Source organism: Vespa mandarinia, chromosome 2, assembly GCF_050613455.1.
Source record: "Vespa mandarinia isolate Hongniang chromosome 2, ASM5061345v1, whole genome shotgun sequence".
NCBI lineage: Eukaryota > Metazoa > Arthropoda > Insecta > Hymenoptera > Vespidae > Vespa > Vespa mandarinia.
In genome coordinates, this window is record NC_140811.1 from 17,100,559 (window position 1) to 17,122,500 (window position 21,942).

The window sequence follows — 21,942 nt, forward strand, 5'->3', positions numbered from 1 at the left end:
GAACGAACGAAAGAATTGAAGATTTCGTTCACAGATGGCTCCACTCGCGAGTTCGAAATACGACGGTCATTTAAAAAGCACGTGCTCGTGCTTTAAACTGTCAATGAGAGTTTTATCCTGTCGATCGTTAACATATATCACAATGTTAAATATCTCATGTAAAAAGAGTTTCTTCTCTGGATACGCGTATAATTTTTTGTTCCTTTCTTATTTCTTTCTGTTAAATTGAAAATAACACTGGGATAGCGTTGATACGGGGTTTGGCACGTTCGCGTACATTTCTTCATTTATCAGGGCACCACTTTCCATACGAGACTTCGTAATCTTTCATCTCGAAGTTTCTAAAATCCATAAGGCTTCGATGATTTGTACCAACCTCTGTATGGATACGGATAGAATGAATACGAATAGACCACTGAAACACAGATAATGTCTAATATTAATAACATTTGATTATATAAAACGGGTTCGTTCTCGTTCAGGAAACGTGTAATGATTTTTATATATATATATATATATATATGATTTAATAATTAAGCCGATACATTGGAACATTATTTTTTTTTCTTTTTTTCCTTGTCAAAGTCCAGATCAAACGGAGATTAATTATGTCACACGAGTTCGTTCTAGTCCAGGAAGGAATTAAGGATTTTCACCTGTCTTATTAGGTAAGTCGACATTTTAATTCTTTTTTTTTTTCTTTTCTTTTCCTTTCCTTTTTCTCTGGGTTTTTTTTTTCTTTTTGTTTTTTTGTCGAATCGTAAATTTCAAAAGTCTAGATAGTTAAGATATTAAATAGAGAATTTTTGTCAAAGTAACTAATGTCATAGTACGAGTTTCCAATCACATACGATATAATAATAATGATTACAGTAAGTAGTTTTGTTTTAAATATTTCACGCTTTTGTCAGCATGACGGAAGTCGTTGTCTTGGAAAGTATATATCCATATGAATATCGATACTATGAGAAAGCTTCCCCCTTTTCTCCTATCCTCACTTCGCCCTTCTACACCAAGAAGACCCAAAGACCCGTGAACACTTTCGCTTCGTTAGTGGTTCGTCGACTCTTACTCGATCAACGGCACCTCTTTCTTCTTGTAGCAAAAAACGAAAGTAAACTCGACTTTCCAGACTTTCCGCCCGGAACGGTCACATTGCTTCTATGTGCTTTCGAACTTGTCTATGATTGGTTTTGAAAAACTTCACGAATTTCCATTCATTGATATTTCTATAGAATACGTTTGAAATGAAAAAAAAAAAAAAATAAGGAAGAACGAATTCTTTTTCTTTCTTTCTTTCTTTCTTTCTTTTTTTTTGTTCCGCCAATATTTACATCGTAGATCACGCGAACGTATAAATGAAGAAAGAACGTAGAAGAATTTCGTTATTTTTGTCAGAAAGGAAGAAAGTGCATGTTAGCAAAAAAAAAAAAGATGAAGAAGGAGGAAAAAAGGAAAATGGAAAATTACAAATTAAAAATTAAAATACAAGATAATTCCAAATCTCCGTAAGAGTCAGAATCGAGACAGTCAACCGAATTTTCACGTAACGTTACCTGCGTCTCGTCCTGATTAGTCTTTAAACTCGAAATGGTCTTCTATCACGAAAACTTGCCGGTGATCTCACTGCTAACTTCTTCCTTTGCACGTTACTTCTCCTCCAAATGAGATTCTTACTTGGTATACTGATTGTAGGTTCTAACATACCTCGGTTTGGCCAGTAATGCGCGTTAATGGGATTTAATATGGGTAACGTTAAAGGTTCTTGAGTGGCAATATCGATGTGAACACTTGAAAACGTTGGTAAAGAGTTGAAATCTTGCGGTTGTATATTTGGTAATTCCTGTCCTTTTTGATTTTCCAACATCGATATCTTTAACATATCAAATTGTGGCGAGGTTAATGGTAAACTCGTTTGCAACGACGAGAGATCATTATAATTGGACAATTGTAAATTTTTTTCTGGTAATGAATATCGAATCTGTTGAAGATGAATCGCTGGATATTCTAAACTCTGTTGAATGGAGAATTGTTGACTAGCCAAGTTTGGTAAAAAATTTGGTTCCATTTTCAAAGGTTCCAATGAGTTTTGATAAGTCTGAGACAATTTTTCCTTATCCAATTGATAAATCTGATCTTTATTATAAATCACTTGTCCCGAGTTAAATGTATCTTGAGATTGTCCTGTATATACACTGGCCGAATTTATATTATAACTTTGTAAGGCATCCTTGTTATCGTTCGAGAAATATTCAGGATTTTGTAAGTTCTGTTCGTTAGACCCCTTTTGTGGCCCACCGAAACTATTCTCCAGATCCTGGAGATTAGGATGATGTTGATCCAACTCCGGTAGATGAGTTGATAGATGTTGATCCTTGTCATTCTGATCGTTTTGTTCCGTCTTCGTCGGTTTCATGAACAGCAGTCCTGAGCGATCTTCGTCTGTAAACGTGACGTCTGTCAGTCCAGTCTTAAAGCGTTACTAATCAATTCTGTTTGTGTTGTTGTTATTATTGTTGTTATTGTAATAGTTCAACGTTAGCTGTGTATCTGTGTGTGTCTCCCTCTCTCTTTCTCTCTCTCTCTCTCTCTCTCTCCCTCTCTCTCTCCCTCTCTTTCTCTTTCTGTTATGTGCGTTATTTGTTGACCATATTGATAAAATAAAGTCTCATGTTTTATCGCTCGAAATTACTAAGATCTTTTTTATTCCATTTGAATATGCGATTACGAATAAGTTTGGGACTTGTACAAAAGTTGGATAAGAATAATAAGAGGAAAATAAAATATTAAATTTCGAAGAAAATGATATCTTGTTGAAAGTTTAAAATTTATGTATAACGAAGAGGATGGATCAAACTGATTATTGATCTAAAAGAACGTAGCTTAATATATTCGTATGTTAAAATGAAGAGAAAGAAGGAACGAACAGGTAGTAGAGAAGGGATATAGAAAGTTAAATCGCAATATTTCAAGAAAGACAAACGATTTTCATTACGATGAGATGACGTTTCTATCGTCTTCCTCCTTTCCACGTATAGGATAATCAAGAACAGTGAGATTTCTTATTAAACGGGATTTTAATATGACTTTAATTACCCCGATAATTATTTTCCTCGCGTAATCTTACATCTCCCTCTTGAATATGATGAATCTTTTAGCGTGAATGATATTTGTATTATAGATATAAGATAAATTGACTTTTTAAAATAGAGTTACTCGTTAGATTTTAGATATTAAACGTTTCATTAATTGAAGAATTTTTATCATAAAATACATATAATATATTTATATATATATATATATATATATATATATATATTATATATATATATAATACATATAATATTATATATTGTATATTATGAGACAAATAAAGACAAGAGGGCATAATATATATATATACAATTGACATTCTTCTTATATATATGTATATATATATATATATATATATATTATATATATAATAATTTTATATATAATAATTAATTATATATAAAATAAGATATTTCTATCTATACATATGATATATATATATATTTTTTTTTTTTGCAAATTTTTTGCAAATATCACTCATTGAACGATAATTTCATATCGAAAATCGCGCCATGATTAAAAAAATCTTTTAATCTACACTAATATAAAATATATTTTGCAAGTATTGTATAATTTGTTTTGTTTTTAATATCCTATATGATTGGTTTCATGTAAATTGGTAAGTACGTATGTATATACGTATGTACGTAAGTATAATATTTGGGAACAGTTTTGTTTCGTTATTGACAGTTGAATGACCTACCGTCCGATGCCGATGGATAACTCGAATGTTCATCGTAATTATTAGCAGGTCCAGGATAATCCTCGATGTTGGGTGGCGGTCCGTCATAGATGTTGTCGTGTTCTGATTTTTAAACAATTTAGAAATATAAAATATTTTGATCTGTCAATGTCTTATTTTAGTTCGTTTGGAAGAATTAGCGAAGAGGTAGGTACATGGAGAATTCGTCAAATTCATTGATTACTCTCTTTTTCTTTACCGGCCCCCTGCCATCCTCCCCCCCACCCCCACCCCTCCCCAGCCCCTTAATCGAAACAATTTCTTTCTTTTTTTTTTTTGCTTACCGATCGGTCGATGATCATAACCATAACTCGGTTGACCATAATGTGGTTTTGGTGGTTGTATTACGGCACTTGCTGCGATATGCCGACCGAGTGAACTAATGGCGTCGCCAGTCGTACTAATAATTTTGCCCTTCGTAGAAACCAAAAAGCCACCACCTTTGATCAATTGACCTTTTAATGCCAATACACCGCCACTTATGGCTTTCAGTGCTTGAATGACGGTATTCAATATTGCTTTCTTGAAATCCCATACGTCGAACGTCTTTTCGCCGTACTGAAATATATCCAAGAATCATTTCGAGAATGAAAAAGAAAAACAAAAAAAAAACAAAAAAAAGAAAAAAGAAATAATGAAAAAGAAGGGGGAAAGAAAGAAGGAGAATAATGATCTTCAATTTTCTTTCTTTTTTTTTTTCTATCTTTCTTTCTTTTTTTTTTTTACTTCTTCCATATTTTTTTTTCTTTTTTCTTTTTCTTCATACATATATATATATATATATATATATATATGTATATATCGAGTGAAAGCAGATTAACGTGAGGTATAAAAAGGAAATAACTTTCTTAACGTTCGATTTATTGATTTATCGTTTGTAATGCAAGAACGAAAGTAGGCATGTCACTTATGTCTAATCACACTGTTCATTAAGATGTGCAAAAGCGATGGGTCGCATAAACATCAAATAAATAGGTCATTTACTTTATAATACTTCACGGGAATCGAGAAAGAAGGAGGAAAAAAGAGAAATAAATAAAAAAAAAAAAAAAAAGAAGGAAAAAGAAGGAAGCAAGCGACGGCGTCATTGACCTCATTTTCGAACGATTGATTTCCTTCGAACATGATACAAGGTTACGCCGTAATTTTATTCTTCTTGTTTATTTGCGTGGGTTTTTTTTCCTTCTTCTTCTTCTTCTTCTTCTTCTTCTTCTTCTTCTTTTTTTTTTCTTTCTCTTTCGTGTTCGTCCTTTTCCAAGTCGAACGTTTCATTTTTGATAAATGTTTTACGAAACTTCATGCATATTATACTTTCTTCCTAAGTTTGAAATCCGTCCCACTGAACTACTTCTGAAGTCTCATAATCATGTTTAGAAAATCTTTAAACGTTATTTAGTATAATATTTAATCTTGTTTCCGATTGGATGAAAATATGTGTTCTACGTCGTAATGATTTATTTGTTTTATGAGGAAATAGAATCGCGCTGTTTAATATTTGTTTATTTGTTTATTTGTTTTTTTTTTCTTTTTCTTTTTCATAGAATTAAGCTTCTTCTTTTTTCTTTTGTGTGTGTGTATGTGTGTGTTTTTTTTTGTTTTTGTTTTTCTTTCCTTTATTCGTTTCCGTCCATAATCTTTTTATGATCGAGATTAATCCTCGTTCTAAATTATTTTTAAAGTCGTCTAAAGAAAGATAAAACACGTTGACTTCGATCGCAAGAACGGTAAAAAGAATCATTGAATTTCCCTTCTTAATCAAGAATCACAATGACCTAAATCACTTTTCCACGGTTTAGATCTTTGATCAAAAACGTTCGTAAATAATTTCTCCGTTTTTTCGTTTTTAGATAAATCATCGAAAAATTTCATTATCAAAACTAATCGATCATTTAAGATATTAACGTTCGATATTTTAACGTTTATTACATATTATATTATCATTATTATGATCACCTTTCTCCGTAACATTATGCTTAAAACTCACTTTTCACGGGACGTTGACTTCTAATGATGTAATATGAAAAACATTGAGATATTTTCATAAAAATTGTAAAAGTAATCGTTACATAATCTCAATCAATGATTCAATCGACAGCCATGTACAATAATATATGTATATCAAATAATATATATATATATATTATATTTATATTTTATATACTATATATAAAATATACTATATATATATAAAAGTAATATAGAGTATATTAATATTAAATAATATATAATTAATATCACAATAATATAATAGTAATAATATATTAATCCTCTATAACTTAAATTTTGCTGTGTCTACCAAATAATTATATAATATGAAAGCTACAGCATTACTTATACGAGAGAGAAAGAGAGAGAGAGAGAGAGGTAGAGAAATATATAATATATAATATATAATATATGTTATATGTTATATGTTATATACATATATTATAGAACTAGTAATATATATACAATACTAGTAATATATACAATATTATATTAATACTTAATATATAGTATATGAAATATTTTTGTGGAATATTACCGGTTGAACAGGTGGTCCGTAAACAACATGAGCAGGTTGACCACTACTTCCTGAAGAACCTCTCGAAGCTGCTCCTGATGCACTAGTGAGACCACCGATTATTCCACTAGCTATTCCCGAAATGATGCTACTGGATCCGGTAATAAAACTACCTGAACCCGATCGTTTGGTTCTATCCTGTTCTTGTAGGAATTCAGTATACTTTGGATCCGTTTCTAGATCGATCGTTAATTTATTATCATCGATCCTCTTCATACTTCCCATAGCTTTTTGAAATTCTTCAGATTTCTCGATCATCTCAAGTATTTCCATGGCTATCCTCTGTTCTTCCTGTTTTTTCAATTCCTCGATAATTTTCTTTCGATCAATCGATTTCTCCAAACTCGGAGGATCCGAACCACCTCGATCAATTGATCTTCGGTATGGCGCTAAACGCTGCAATTGTGCCGATGCTCGTTCCTTAAGATCATTCTGATTCAACGTATTTTCAGATAGAATTGGAACTATCGAGCAGGATGTTAATAAGATTAACAGCAACATCTGAAATATTTCGACGATATCTAGACACTTTATTATTTTAATGATTTATTTTAGATTGAAAAAGTTTATTGTTTATTATTGTTTAGATAACATTCTAATTTGTTTTTATTTTATTCGTAAATTATATCTTATAGAAGTTAAATATATATCTCACGAATTTTATCCCATTTTATTTTATCCCATTTTTTATTTTCTTCTTATTATTTTTTTTTTCTTTTTATATATATATATATATATATATTTTTTTTTTTGCAACATTTATATTTTTAACAGACATCAATTTGTTTTTATAAGATCGATAGCCAAATATAATAATAGTATTTTATTTTATTTAATCAACGAAACAATTTTATTAGAAATTTAAAAAAAAAAGATCGATTTAAAGAAAATTATCCGTCTCGAGAGATCAAATTAATTAAGAAAGTTTAGAAACAAATTATTGATGATATTTATATATTGATAAATAATTTATTTTTAGAAATTTCACTCTAAACGAAACTTTTTATCGACAATTGAATGATTATTCTAATTACTGTTATACAATTATTCTTATTCCTAGTATGTCATTCTAATGTGTTTCGAATACTATAATTCAAATGAGCAATAAATATACGATGCAAGTCTGTCATTTATAGATAAAACATAGTATTATATAAAAAAAAAAAAAAAGGTCAACGTAACAACAGTAAGCAAACATTGTAGAGCGTTAATATGATGATAATAAAAATTCACTAAGGAGAAATGAAAAAGAAATGATTAGAATATAAAGTAATTGGCTTTATAAGACAATTTTACGCGTCATTGGTTTAGAAACGTCAAAAAAATAAAGAATAATATCGTATGAATAAAATATACTGAATAAAAACAGAATAAACTTTACTAACATTTTATGTATTATATATTAAAATGATCATGATGTATTCAAAGAGTAATAGGTATATTTCATTCTCATTAGATTGATACTATAATATAATAAAATTGTATTATATCACTAATACGGATAATTAGTATTAGCTCGTTGCATAATTTCTGTCATAATTCGTACGATTGTCTTAAAGTACTTTAAGACGAATAAACGAAAAATTATTTTGCTTTCGAAATTGACACAGAGATATTCATTAAATTGTTACGACTTGTTGATTATGCTTGTTTCAATTTTTAAAAATCATTAAAAAAGAATATCACACTCATATAAATAATAATAATGATATTATCACACGATTAATACATTATTGATATATTAATTATTAATTATAGAATAATGTTAAAAAATAATGTTGACATATAATTTGTTTTTTACGAAATTTAATATACAATGAAATTGTAATTTTGCAAGTACGTACATTTTTTCTTTTTTTTTTTTTTTTTTATTATATAAAATTTATCAAATCTTCTTTCGGAAATTATCTCGGTGTATTGATTTAAATTTTATTATTAAAAAAAAAAAAAAGAAAAAAAAATATATATATATATGTAATAAATAAGATTTAGAAAGTTTTAAATATAGATTTAGGACGTAAAAGATACATTACAAGACAAAAATATTATTTTAATTTTCCGGCAAAGGGAACGCTTTCTTATTTTAAAAGTAATTTTCGCGAAATCGTAAGTGGAGAATAAGATTCGTGTCTGACAATTTTCTCGAATTTGAGATGCGCCGAAGCGTTAAGTCGCGTAGCTGCGTGCGTAGATAGCAAGTGGAGCGACTCTTCGGTGAAAGTCACGCGAAGATGCGCGAGGATAGCACGCGTTATGAAACGCCCATGCCAATGCCATACGATGAACTATGATATTTCATCTTTTCATGCAGGACCTTTATATGTTGTGTGTCTTATCGAGCGAAAAAAAAAATGGAGAAAATCGGATCGATCGTTTTATCGTTTGACCTCGTAAAACAATTCTCAGATATAATCGAGTACGAATGAATTAATTATCTTTTCAAATAAATAAGAAGAATGAAACGAACTTTCTTTCTTTCTTTCTTTCTTTCTTTCTTTCTTTCTTTACCTTCCCCCCCCCCATAAAATACGATACAATTATATATTTAATAATTAAAATTTCTCTGTGAAATTGTCGATCATTTTTCAAGAAATAAGTTAGTCGAACGATCAAGAAAGAAATAATATTTAATTGATATTCCTTTCTCGAAGTTTTTAGAAAGTAAAACGATCAGTCCCTGATAATCTTTGACATTTTACGAGTAGTGAAAGGCACATTTGTAATGCAATTGAAAATTAAAAAAGGAATGATATTAAAAATCTTTCATTGATGAAAATAGTAGCGGAAATGATTGAAAGCTGTCGGTATTAACCGTTTTAAAGAAAGAAGAAAAAGGTGTTAAGAGCGATCTCCTTCGAAGCATTCGAGAAGGAAACCATTCCGAGCAACACCATATTGAGTCCGGAATCAAAGGCCGGTCTTACTCTCAAAGCGAAAGTGATCGAGGATTGTGTCCTTGATCTTGCACCATGGAGTAGACGGCATGACCTAGATACATCGGAGCTCTCTCGTACTTTATTTGAGAATTATTTTCGTTTATCTTCTCTTATTCTTTCTCTCTTTCTCTCTCTCTCTCTCTCTCTCTCTTCTCTTTTTTTTCTGTTTCCTTTTTTCTTTCGTCAATTAACTCGTCGAAAAAACTACGTAAAACGATCGAAACGCGTTCTTAATTACTTATATACGACTAACGTGAAATATAAAAAGGAAAAAGTGTTTAATTAAATCGGATTAGTGGAACGACGATAATTTCAAGAAAATAATTTCGATCACAAACGTAATCTGACACAGAACGATATTTTCTCCATTGTCGACTATGAAACTCCTCGGTAAGTATGTTTGTTTAACTTTCACAGAACGGCACGTATTCAAGTGAGTCTATATGTTTTATCGAGCAAAGTCAAGAAAGTTTTGATGTCTGCGAAGAGAAAGAGAGAGAGAGAGAGAGAGAGAGAGAGAGAGAGAGAGAGAGAGAGAATAGAAGAAAACAATTGCTTAATTTAATAAAAAGAAAAAGAAGATATTATTAAGAAATCATTCGGATGACAATTCCTTTTTCGATACTCGTATAGGACACTTCACACTTCCCATGAAAGTAAAGAACAAAATCATTCTATGTTTTTACACAGGTAGATTTAGATATACCTTCTACTATGTGATCGTGACTTTCACGGTAGATCGGCAAAATGATCGCGGCACTCTCACTGAACTCACTGGCTGGCGCCATCGAGTATTTCCTCATTTTATACCGACTCCCACCTTTAAACCAATCGCGGGAGAGTGTCAGGATCTCTTTTTCTTCTCGTTTTCTGTTTCTTTTTTTTTCTTTTCTTTTTTTTTTCTTTTCTTTTTTTTTTCATTTTTTTTTAATTTTTTTTTTTATAAGAATTTTCCAATTTCGTTCGAATTCCCTTCTTCTTTCTTCTTTCTTTTTTTTTCGGCACCAATACATCGGATAAATCGAGTGTCATTGAAAAATATCGCCAAGAATCATCTCGACATTTCTTTTGGATTTTTTTTTTAGTCTTTTCCTTTTCCATAAGGGTTAACGAGCCGTAGAGAAGAACGTACTATGCGACTCAACGAAATTTCTCTTTTAATTTAATCTATGAAAGAAAACGTTTTATTCGTCGATTAATAGCAATGTCTCAATCAATAAGCAATAATCGAAAATTGAAAATTATTATTAATTATTGGAAATGATTTGGTGTTATTGATTTTTGAATTTTCATTTCATTTATTTGATTTAATTCTTTTTTCCTTTTGGTTTGCTCTTTCTTCTCTTTTCTTTTTTTTTTCTTTTTTTTTTTTTACTTTTTTTTAAGATAATAAAGGAGAAAACGTCACGTTCGATTTTTCGATGCACATACTGCGATACACATTCTTTCATTTCGTTCGTGCTTTGTATGTAATCTCAAATGAAATGTATTTTCGCAATTGCATTACGTGCATTTTCTCGGCTGCATTGGAAATAGGAAGTCATATATGGCCGGGCCCTTTTTTCATCGAAATTTACAAATCTAGACACGCTAATGAAAGTAGTGAAACGTAATTATCATTGCATCTTTCATTTATTTTCTTTACGTGGCAATGATAATTTACGCGTTTAACATAATCAATTACTTTCATATTTCCATCAAAATGATTCATTATAATAATAATAATAATAATATAATTATTATTATTATAATAAATTATTATTATTATTATTACTGTTGTTATTATTTTGTAATAGATTATGTGATAATGATAAATTATATATATATATTAAATTAATAAAAATGTTTAATATACATATATTTATTTATTTATTTATTTATTAGATATATATATATATATATATATATATATATTCATCGAAATTGTAATAATAATAATTAAGAACAATATTGGCAACTGTAATTACAACGAAAGCTCATTCTGTTACGTATACATTGTGATCTCCTCTAAGAAGATTGAAAAGCATCATAAGAGAGAGAGAGAAAGAGAGAAAAAGAGAGAGAGAGAGAGAGAGAGAGTCTACTACCCTCGAAGTTAATTTCTATTGTGTTGCAACGTTCATAATTACTTACCTCTCATTTTTTTTTCCTCTTTTTTCTTTTTTTTTTTTTTTACAATTATTCTTACTACAATTTGCGAAAGATTCACTGTTTCTTAATCCTGACTCATTTCTCTTAGTTCTAACGTCTTATTTCTACTTGATGAGAATTATTAGAACGACGAGTTTTTCTTTTGTTTTTTTTTTTTTTTTGTTTTTTTTTTGTTTTTTTTTCATTTCATTAATATTAGTTTTATTACGTCGTTGGAAAATTTTATATACAATATATAATTTTATATACATATACAATAAGCTTAACGTAACGTTCGCCTTCATGAATATTTAATTGTAATGAATAAAGAATTCTCGTTAAAATTCTAATATACGTGGTTTATGTTTTTTTTTTTTTTGTTTTTTCTTTTTTTTTAGAAATTTTTAAATAAAAAATATACTTATGAGCTTAAATAAATATTACTGCTTAAATAACGACAAATATTATTGTATCGTCGTACACGATACCTTTTACGAAAATTAAATAAAAAGCATAATAAAAAAATTTAATAAAAAAATTAATAAATGAAAACTTACACTTTGTGAAATTATTCTAAGAAAAATGCAGGTATTGAAATAATGGAAAAAAAAAAAAAAAAATAAACAATAAACAATAAACATTAGATCATCGTAATCATTTTATTATATACATAAATGTAAAAAAGATTAAATCATATATATTAAACCATATTAAATATTAAAATGTATTGTAATTGTGCAAATACGAATGGATGGTAATAGTCAAAAAAAAAAAAAAAAAAAAAAAAAAAAAAAAAAAAACAGAAAAAAAGCAGAAAAAAACAAAAAGAAATACTGCAAACAATTTGATTGCCCGATTATTTGACCATACCACGTCATTCATCCTTTCAACAAGTAGAAAGTAGGCGAATCGTCGGACTCGTTCGTTCTTTTACGTTTTTCCTTTGCTCGTCTTTATGATGTGCCTGTTTACGAAGTAAACTTAAGTATCCTAGTACTTGCTTGAGATATAATACGAAAGGTAAGCGCATCAACATTGTTCTACGAAGTAACAGGATGATTATAGTTGACGTTGTGCATTAGATTGTGACGCTCACTCCCAGAAATCAAAAGATACTTCTTATTTTTTGTTCATTCCACTTCCTGCCAGTTACGAAAGTGTCCGCTGTCTCTTCGTCTCATTATCGAATCGACCAATTTTATTTTACCATATCCATCCTTCGCTCGCTTTTTTCCACATTATTGTCATTAGTTATTATTATATAACGTGCAATCGACAAATAGAAAATCACGTTATTTATTTCTTCCGTCCCCCCCCGCCCCGCCCCCGTTCCCGTCCCCTCGATACTTTCAACGGGAATGAAATTTCAAATTTGACATTATACTTGCAAATTTACGACGTTTAACGATAACGACAAATGATTGATAATTAATAATAAGAAAATAATATTTTCCTTCGCAAGATAATATTTCAAATATATTAGAAGGAATTTTTAAAATCATACATTTCGTAAGTTTCCATTGAAAAATATGAAATATAATATAACGAATATCTAATTATAGCTTGAAAACTTTTATTTATCTATTCCTTTTATATAGATAATTTCTTGTTTGTACCTAAATCATTTCTTATTTAATTTCTTTTATTTTCTTTTCCTTTCTTCACCTATTTCTACCATAAATGATGACTGGTAATAAAAGTGTACACTACTATGATATTATAAAACTATTCTTTTCTTCTAAAAGAATTCTCTTGCCTTAAAACTTTTGAAAATACTTGTCTACTTTTCTCTTTCTCTTTCTCTCTCTCTCTCTCTCTCTCTCTCTCTTTCTTTTATGCCATTTACTTTTTCACGATACTTTCTTTTCTTTGGTCAAACAAATATTTTATAAATTTAATTGACATAAGTTTATAATTTCGTATTTCACGTTGAAGATATTTTTCAAATTTTTATTTCAAGTTACATACGTTAATATGTGAAATCATTTTCTCGTAATGGAACGATCGTTTCTATGATTAAATTTCAACTGGAATTCGTTTCAAGTCGGTAATTCCAATTGCATGACAGTAATCTGACGCAAGGTAGGATATCTCTGAGAACTTTGTTATCCGCAAGTTCTTACTGAATAACACATCTCCTGAATTCAGTATATTCTCGACAGCTGGCGCATGCTGTGATCGCTTTTGCTCACTATCATCGAGACTTCCCTTAACAAGCAGTATAATATCATCTCAACTAATATAATATTATTAGTTGAGATTCATTATATTTCGATATAAAGGTGAGGTTCTATTTACAAATTCGAAAGTTTAATTGGCTCCTTTAAGAATCTCATTTTCTCTTGATAATTGATTAAAGTTAGAAATTACACATATGTCATTTATTAATCGAATAATACGATTTTTCTTCTTTCCTTTTTATTTCTTTTTTTTTGTTTGTTTTCTTTTTCAATAAGTATCTTAATTAAACAAATAATAGATTCAATTTATTTATTTATTTATTTATTTATTTATTTATTTATTTATTTATTTATTTATTTATTTATTTATTTATTTATTTATTTATTTATTTATTTATTTATTTATTTATTTATTTATTTATTTATTTATTTATTTATTTATTTATTTATTTATTTATTTATTTATTTTCATTTTTGTTTTATATTTTATATTTGAAAATTCGATGTTCGAAATATTCATTAAAACAAATTTTGATCTCTATCAAATGACACAACTTTATCATTTCAATTTTAAGGAATTTGAGATATGATCTTCCTCTTTTTCTTTATTTACATTACGCCAAATGTCTAATCCTCTTTTCCATCCGTGCATTGCGTACAAACTATTCAAGTTTATTGAACTTTCTCTTACCTTAAATCTCCGTTTATTTCTTGTAGCTCGTTCGCAAATAAACTATGAACGATGCACTTTTCGTTACTATGCATATATATCCCTCGAACGAATTTTAAGAAAAATTTTAATCGTTATTTCGAAACATCGGATTCCATAACATAGAACGATAGAAGAAAAATATTTATTTATATCATTTGTATTCGTTCATCGTTCATTATTAATTTAATCAAGATCAAAAGAGTAACGTTAAAAATAATTTCGAAAGGAAATTCATAGAGTATCTCATTTTATAGGTTTTCCATGTATACCTCCATTTTAATTGACACGCAAAACATAATTTGAGGAAATTAATCCATTAAGTGATATCCATTCAATTCAGAGAGAGGTACGCGTACAGTTACGTGTATCGTTATTCATAAAAATAAAAATACTAACGAGCTACCCCTCATCCCCTTATTCCCTTCTCATCCCTACAACCCTCCAAAGTCTCCAACATCACGAATGGCTAATGGATTCATCAAGCGGTCAAATTTGTTATCATAAATAGTTATAAACTTCCCGACAATTTTGTTAATTTCGTCTCCTGTATCAATTTTTTTTTTTATATATATACATATATATATATATATATATATATATATATATATATATAATCAGATATACGTGTATATATATATATATTTTTTTTATGATTAATGTTCGCGGTATTGACCGGCACTTTGGTTGACTATTAGCCGACACTTTCAAACCACAAAATAATCCAGACTACGACAGGGGAAGTTAAAAGTGGTTGTCAAGAGTTTCCGGAAGATGATAACGAATATGATACAATCAACATTCATTACTAAAATTAGATATTTATTAAATTTAATTTATTAAAAGAATTTATTAAACATTGTCTTCCTTCGTTTCTTTCCTTTTGAAATTTTTACCATATTTACCATTTTACCATATTTTTAGACATATGCACGTATAAGTAAAATCGTTTTTAATTAATTGTCCAATCGAATTTTTATTTCGTAATTATTCATCGATTCATTTAATTAAAATATTTTTAAAGATTCTTTTTAATTTATTATTATTATTATTATTATTAATTTTTTTTTTGACCTTACAATTGGTTGAAAGTATAACCATTTGACGGATTACGATTAGATCATACGTCTTTTTATTATTACAGCTGTTTTTAATATTATTGCTTTCTAAATGTTTGTATATATACCTATATGTATATGTGTTTACGCTCAATGTTTTAAGATATTTTATGAAGTTTCTTGTTGTTGTTACTATTATTATTATTATTATTATTATTATTTCTTGTTTTCGCAGATTAATTCTGATCTTTTAGAACATCTTGCAGGCTGATTCCAAGGATAGTCTCTATTTAGAATCTTCTGTTTATGAATATATGTATATATATATATATATATATATATATATATATACATATATTTGAGAAATTTTTGAGTGAGTGGGCAAGTGTATCCGGTATGACTGTTTTCTGTAAACGTATGTATATAGTTTGAGAGATATCAAGTGCTTTTAATGTTTATTTTATGATTGAAATATTTTGATATAATTCCGATAAATAAAATAATGATTGGGATTAATTTCTACTTTGTTATAATTCGTTTAATTATTTCTATTAATTATATTTCTTTATTTTTTCTCTTGTTTTTTTTTCTTTTTTTTTTTTCTTTTGTTTTTTCTATATACTTATTGTATGTATGTATTTGGAATGCATAATTTCTAGAATATAAATAGTCTTCGTTGATTTATCAACGTAATATCTGACTTGTTTCATGATGTTATATTGTCTCTGATAATTCTAAATTGATGTTCATTCGTTTATTAGTTTACATTTTACGGTCAATTCTTAAGATACATATTTTTAACCACATTGTCATGTTTCCTGACATATTCTTTATTAGTTAGTATATTACGTCCTCCTGTTATGTAGTCTATTGTTTCCTACCTGCCATTTAGACATCCTGCATTTATATGTTGGAATGTTACGATCTTTGATGATATGTTTATTGTAGTATCCTTTTTTGATTATTGAATTTATATTATGAATCCATGTTTCCTCTTATTATTATTATTATTATTATTATTATTATTATTATTATTATTATTATTATTATTATTATTATTATTATTGTTGTTGTTGTTGTTGTTGTTGTTGTTGTTGTTATGAAGGATGAGCCAAATAATTTCCGCACAATTTTGAATATTATATTTTGTACGTTGATACAAAATAAGATCTATATATATATATATATATATATTTTTTTTTTTATATTTTATATCAATGATTTCGGAGCAATACCTGTTGTGAATATAATCAAAGAAATTATTTTTATATTTTATTGCTTTCAGATATCCTTCAATACTCTCGTTAGTGAGGCATATTTGTGTTTTTATTCTTTTTTTTTTATCCTTTTTATGTTTTATATTTAATTCATTAACGATTGCGATATCTATTAAGTATCTGATTTTATTTGTATTGTTGATGTATGTTATATTCGGTCTGTTGTGTGCTTATTGTCTTGTATATATTTAGTACTGTGTCTCAATATAATTTAATTTCTTTTATTATTATTATTATTATTATTATTATTATTATTATTATTATTATTATTAACTATTATTATTATTATTATGAAGTTCTTAAAAAATCTATAAAAAAAAAAAAGAAAAACTTCTGTAAGAGTCAATGACATCGAATATAAAAATATATAGACATAGATACATGTATGAATCATAGGAAAAAATCTTGTCACGTCTATAAAAGAAAAACATAATTTCATACATACGTATGTATGCCTATTCGATTTTTCCGTTAAATAGCATAAAATCGTCGTGGATTAATTAAATCGTGCTCTCATCGTGTCGTGACGTAATCCGCAACTAAAGTTATTTTTGTTTTATATATACTATACGTTCTGAGTATTTCTTGCCTTTTAATCTTGGAGAGACCGTTACTAAGCGGAATTCAAAACACGTTTCCATTAATTTAATCCAAACGGTTAAAAGTTTTCATTATGAAAAATAAATGAATTATCCTCACTGTCTAATATATCAAAAAAAAAAAAAAAATGATGCTTTTTTCTTACACTTCTTTTGATTTATTTCATTTAACATTCCAATAAATTTTATCGAACGTTAAATTTTATCGTAATATTTTTTATATGATTCGACTAAGGATCAAAATTATTATATTTTTACTTTAATATATATAGATCATTATGAAATAAATTCTATGAGATGGCTATTGATATTCTTCGGTCGACGATCGCTATTATATACAGAAAATTGCATGGGAAGTCCAAGCCAATTATTATTTACCTACATCACAATTGCAATAATGCTGAATCGATAACAATTATTGTTTTCTCGATACGTCTTTGTTTTTACTCTCTCTCTCTCTCTCTCTCTCTCTCTCTCTCTCTCTCTCTCTCTCTCTCTCTCTCTCTGTCTCTCTCTTTCTCCCTTTGTGTGCGTGTGTATTAACATCTGTCTAATATTCTATACAGAAACATTAAATCATCTTTGAATTCTTATCAACATAAGTACTGTTTAATCATTTTTATTTTCATATAAATTATCGTTATCATTATTAACATTCCAAAGATCATCGAAATATATTCCATAAATTTCTGATAATATCAAAAAGATAAAAAGAGAGAGAGAGAGAGAAAAGAAGCAAAAGAGAAAGAGAGAGAAACATTACAAATTCGAGTTACATAATCTCTATTTGAAGGATCTCAAGGACTATGAGGTTTATTATTTTTACTTACGATCAAACTTACTTTCCAAAAAAGAGTGATGTTAAAAGAAAAAAAAAAAAAAAAAAAAAGAAACAACACACACACACACATATACATACGTATAAAGAAATTTATTATATGTTCGATTACGTCAATCGATCGAATCAAAAGATTTTAATCAAAGTTAATTCAACATTGTAACGGGCTTATGACAATAGTCGATCAGAATGTATTGTAGCGTTTAGTTGACGCTTCGAATGGCAGATAACATAGAGAAACGTAATAGAGACACTGATATACACAAACATTTTACACAGATGTCGCAAGAAACAAAAACTATCATAGATCGTACTGAACACGATTGGCACAGGTAGTTTGTTCAACAGTCTCCAACAGACAAGAGTGAGAACGGTCTATGTGAGAGTTTCATCATCCTTTATTTTACATAAATCACATCTTTCAGGTATCAGTAAAACGAGTTTATTCTAATTAATCGATCCGTCTCAATTACAAAATACACATAGAAACATATATACGTAATCATTAAATAGTCTTGTAACACATAACACGTTTTAATATATCGTAACTCGTTTACTTATGCATTATATATCATAAGTATCGATCGTAAAAGAGAATTAGTATAAGATACACCGAAATATATATATATATATATGTGTGTGCGATCTGTAAGTCAAATTTGAAGCGACAGTTTTGACCTTCTGTGAAGCGGAAAACTTGTTTACGAAGCGAATAATTCTTAAAATATACATATATAAGTATTTATATATATATATATATATATATATATATATATATGCGGTTGACAACTAGTCGAGATTTTCTGAAAATTAGGTAAATCAATAAAACCGTAAAACTACAAAAGAAAAAAAAGAAAGAAAGAAAGAGGACTTACGAATTTTGGAAGTTGATCGATAACATATTGATTGAATTGAGAACATCGACAACGAATTTGAAGAATGATCGATCGAATAAAACTCGTCATAAGTAGGTAAGTATTATATCGCCTTATACGATCTTCAATCCATTGATAAATTTATTTGGCAATTTAATGAGAAGAAGAAGAAGAAAAAGAAGAAGAAGAAAAAAAAGGAGAAAAATAGAAATAATAATTATAAATTAATAGGGGTGTTTCGTGGTTCAGAAAGGAAAGGAACAAGAGGATGAGAATTTAAATGAAATAATTTAACGTTTAAAAAAGGAAAAAAAGGAAAAGGAAATAATATATATAAATTTCTTTTATATGTAAGTTTAACAATTTCCATGAATAATATGCAAATATAATTTTAAGCGTCGAGTTTTCGAACAAATCATAACCGTATCTTGGTCTTTGCGGTTTAACATATCCAAACCAAGGTCGGGGGCTAGTAATATCGTCTATCGTTGCTTGAAAAGCTAACGAAGAAAGCCGAGTCGATCAGTAACGGCGCTGACAGCAGGTAGAACGAAAGAACGGGATTCAGAAGGACAAGCATAGACAACGTTTATATCTCTACGAAAATAAAGGTACAGAGTGACAGACTAAAAATTATTATTTTATTACATATATCTATGTCAAGTTTTACTATTTTTCATTTATAGAGTAGAAGAAAGAAAAGAAAAAAGAAGAAAAAAAAAAAAAGAAAAAAAAAACGAAGGAAAAGAACAAAAGAACAAGAAGACGACGAAGAAGACGAAGAAGAAGAAAAAGAAGAAAAAGAAGAGAAGGAAAAAGAAGGTGTATCTAGATGAATTTTTTTTTTTTTTTTGTTTGTTTCTTTTTCCTTTTTTTCTTTTTCCTTTACATCATTGAAAAGCGAATAGGAAAAAGGAAAAATAATATATTGTTATCACGTGACTTCGACCTTCCTCAACCATTTGAACGTTCTCTCTTATATGTCTTTATCATCCTTTGAGGATCTTTTCAAGGAGGTTCAAAGAGAGGAAGAGAAAGAGAAAGAGAGAGAGAGAGAGAGAAAGAGATAAAAAAGGAAGAAGGAAGATATAAGAAGAGTAAGAAATAAATCGAGTATCAAAATGGCGAAGAGTCATCTTGGTGTTGATTATCACCCTTTCAAGATCGTGGTCAAGACTATTCTTCTACTCTGGGTACGTTTGCTTCAGCAAAATATTATCATATGTATGAATTATTATTATTTTTTTTTTTTTTTTTTTTTTTTTTTGTAGAAATGTTCTTTTCTTCTTTTTCTTCATCTTCATCTTCTTCTTTTTTCTTTGTTCTTTTTTTTTTTTTCTTTTTCTTTTATTCTTTCACTATGATCATTAATGAATGTTAATTTTTTTTTCTTTTTTCTCTTTCTTCAAGACACCTAACATTGTAATTTCTTTATATTAAATCTATAGTATATTAATAATTTTTATTTGCACGTAAGATCAAAGAATACTTTCACTAATCTTATCAATTAATAATAGAAGCTATAAGATAAATAAGATTAATCGATCTGTATTGTAGACATTTATTTAAAAATTCTCATGTTCATTGTCTCTAAGCTTATCGTCAAAGTAATTAAATCATTATTATCAGATTGTTTAAATCTCTTCATCGGTACTAACGAAGCAAATCAAATTGAAAAGAAATATTATTGACTCATCCAAATTTAATTGAATTCCTCTTTCTCTTATCTTCTTAATCATATCGTATTATATATATATATATACATACATATATTTATCTATAAATATATTATCTATCTAGTGTGCATATATATATATATATATATATATATCTATATACATATGTATACTCCATGTTTTCTAATCATAGATTTCTAATCGTTGATTTTAAACATTACGTATATGCATTTAAATTTCTTTTGTTTATCTTGATACATCTCGTGCTTGAAGAATATAAAAGAATATAAAAGAACAATCCGTACTTCTATAATTTATCTTCAATATCAAAAGCCTTGATTTAATAGCTTATACAATATTTATCTTTATCGGTTATTAAAAATTATCGATTCTCGTAGATAATGAAATCAAAGAATTTTATCTAGGAGAAGAGAAATACGGAAAAATAAAGGAAAGGAAATAAGTTGTCGAGTTTGAATATCTTTAAATAAGAACTGACGAGAGAATTATCGATGATCTTATTAAAGAAGGAAATGCGAGATTAACTTTTTGTTTATTCGCTGCATCTTTTCTTTTCCTTTTTTTTTCTTTTTTTTTCTTTTTTTTTTTTCTTTTTTGTATTGTAATCTTATTTTTTTCTTTCAAAAAAAGAAAAGAAAAAAGTAATACGTAGTTGTTCGTTGGAAATGATTCAATGAATCGGATTATTATTTTCCATTAATATAATTTTATTTATATTAACGATATTTTTATAAAAAAAAAAAAAAAAAGAAAACAAAAGAAAAAGAAAGATGAAAAAAAAATCGATGACAATAAATTTAAATAACAATTAATAATATTCATTGATCGAAATCGAAATTATTTCTTTGAGTTGTGTTTTTAAAGAAAAGAAAAAAAAAGGAATAAATAAATAAAATAAAATAAAATAAAATAAAATAAAATAAAAATTAAAGGCTTCTTCATTTCTTTTAATCGCGAATTTCAATAAACTGGTTCAAAGAAATCATTCAAATTTTTCATACTACAATCATTATTCTTTCTACGTCAAATACGTTCTTCATATGCCAGCTGCATTACTACGATTTCACGATAATCACGAATATCTTTTCGTTTACCCTTTTCTCCCTCTCTCTCTCTCTCTCCCTCTCTCCCTCTCTCTCGCTCTTTTCTCGTACTCTTTAATCAAAAGGAAAGATCGTAATTAGCATTTCTAACGAATTGTTCTGAAATTGCAGATTGCAGTTGAGACAAATAGCGATTCACAAG

At 28.0% G+C, this 21,942-nt stretch overlaps 2 protein-coding genes across 7 annotated transcripts in view; one reads left to right on the forward strand and one right to left on the reverse strand.

Annotated features, from left to right (window-relative positions):
* Nucleotides 1-280: 280 nt before the first annotated feature.
* On the reverse strand, nucleotides 281-18,328 carry LOC118441865 (uncharacterized). 3 transcript variants are annotated; one of them, XM_085665049.1, is made up of 6 exons: nucleotides 18,130-18,328; nucleotides 6,360-6,899; nucleotides 4,120-4,393; nucleotides 3,797-3,898; nucleotides 1,557-2,442; nucleotides 281-415 (listed from the first exon to the last, which is right to left on the reverse strand). In XM_085665049.1, exons 1-5 carry the CDS (start codon nucleotides 18,202-18,204, stop codon nucleotides 1,580-1,582), a joined length of 1,854 nt encoding a protein of 617 aa, XP_085521175.1. In that variant the 5' UTR covers nucleotides 18,205-18,328; the 3' UTR covers nucleotides 281-415; nucleotides 1,557-1,579. The 3 variants fall into 3 exon arrangements, with proteins under 3 accessions (XP_085521175.1, XP_085521174.1, XP_035722733.1); XM_085665048.1 differs by having other exon boundaries at nucleotides 18,118-18,328; XM_035866840.2 differs by lacking the exon at nucleotides 18,130-18,328 and adding an exon at nucleotides 10,041-10,117.
* An 84-nt stretch (nucleotides 18,329-18,412) lies between these two features.
* The window catches only part of spz (Spaetzle domain-containing protein), a 5,674-nt gene continuing 2,144 nt past the window's right edge, over nucleotides 18,413-21,942 (forward strand). The window contains exons 1-6 of one of the 4 annotated variants that reach the window (XM_085665050.1): nucleotides 18,413-18,550; nucleotides 18,940-19,096; nucleotides 19,232-19,350; nucleotides 19,462-19,611; nucleotides 19,687-20,193; nucleotides 21,912-21,942. The exon at nucleotides 21,912-21,942 is cut by the window's right edge and continues 78 nt beyond it. In XM_085665050.1, the coding sequence (XP_085521176.1) occupies nucleotides 20,122-20,193; nucleotides 21,912-21,942 (103 nt within the window). In that variant the 5' untranslated portion in view covers nucleotides 18,413-18,550; nucleotides 18,940-19,096; nucleotides 19,232-19,350; nucleotides 19,462-19,611; nucleotides 19,687-20,121. Of the gene's footprint in view, nucleotides 18,551-18,939; nucleotides 19,097-19,231; nucleotides 19,351-19,396; nucleotides 19,612-19,686; nucleotides 20,194-21,911 lie in introns of all 4 variants that reach the window. The other 3 variants (XM_085665051.1, XM_085665052.1, XM_035867920.2) reach the window with 3 other exon arrangements.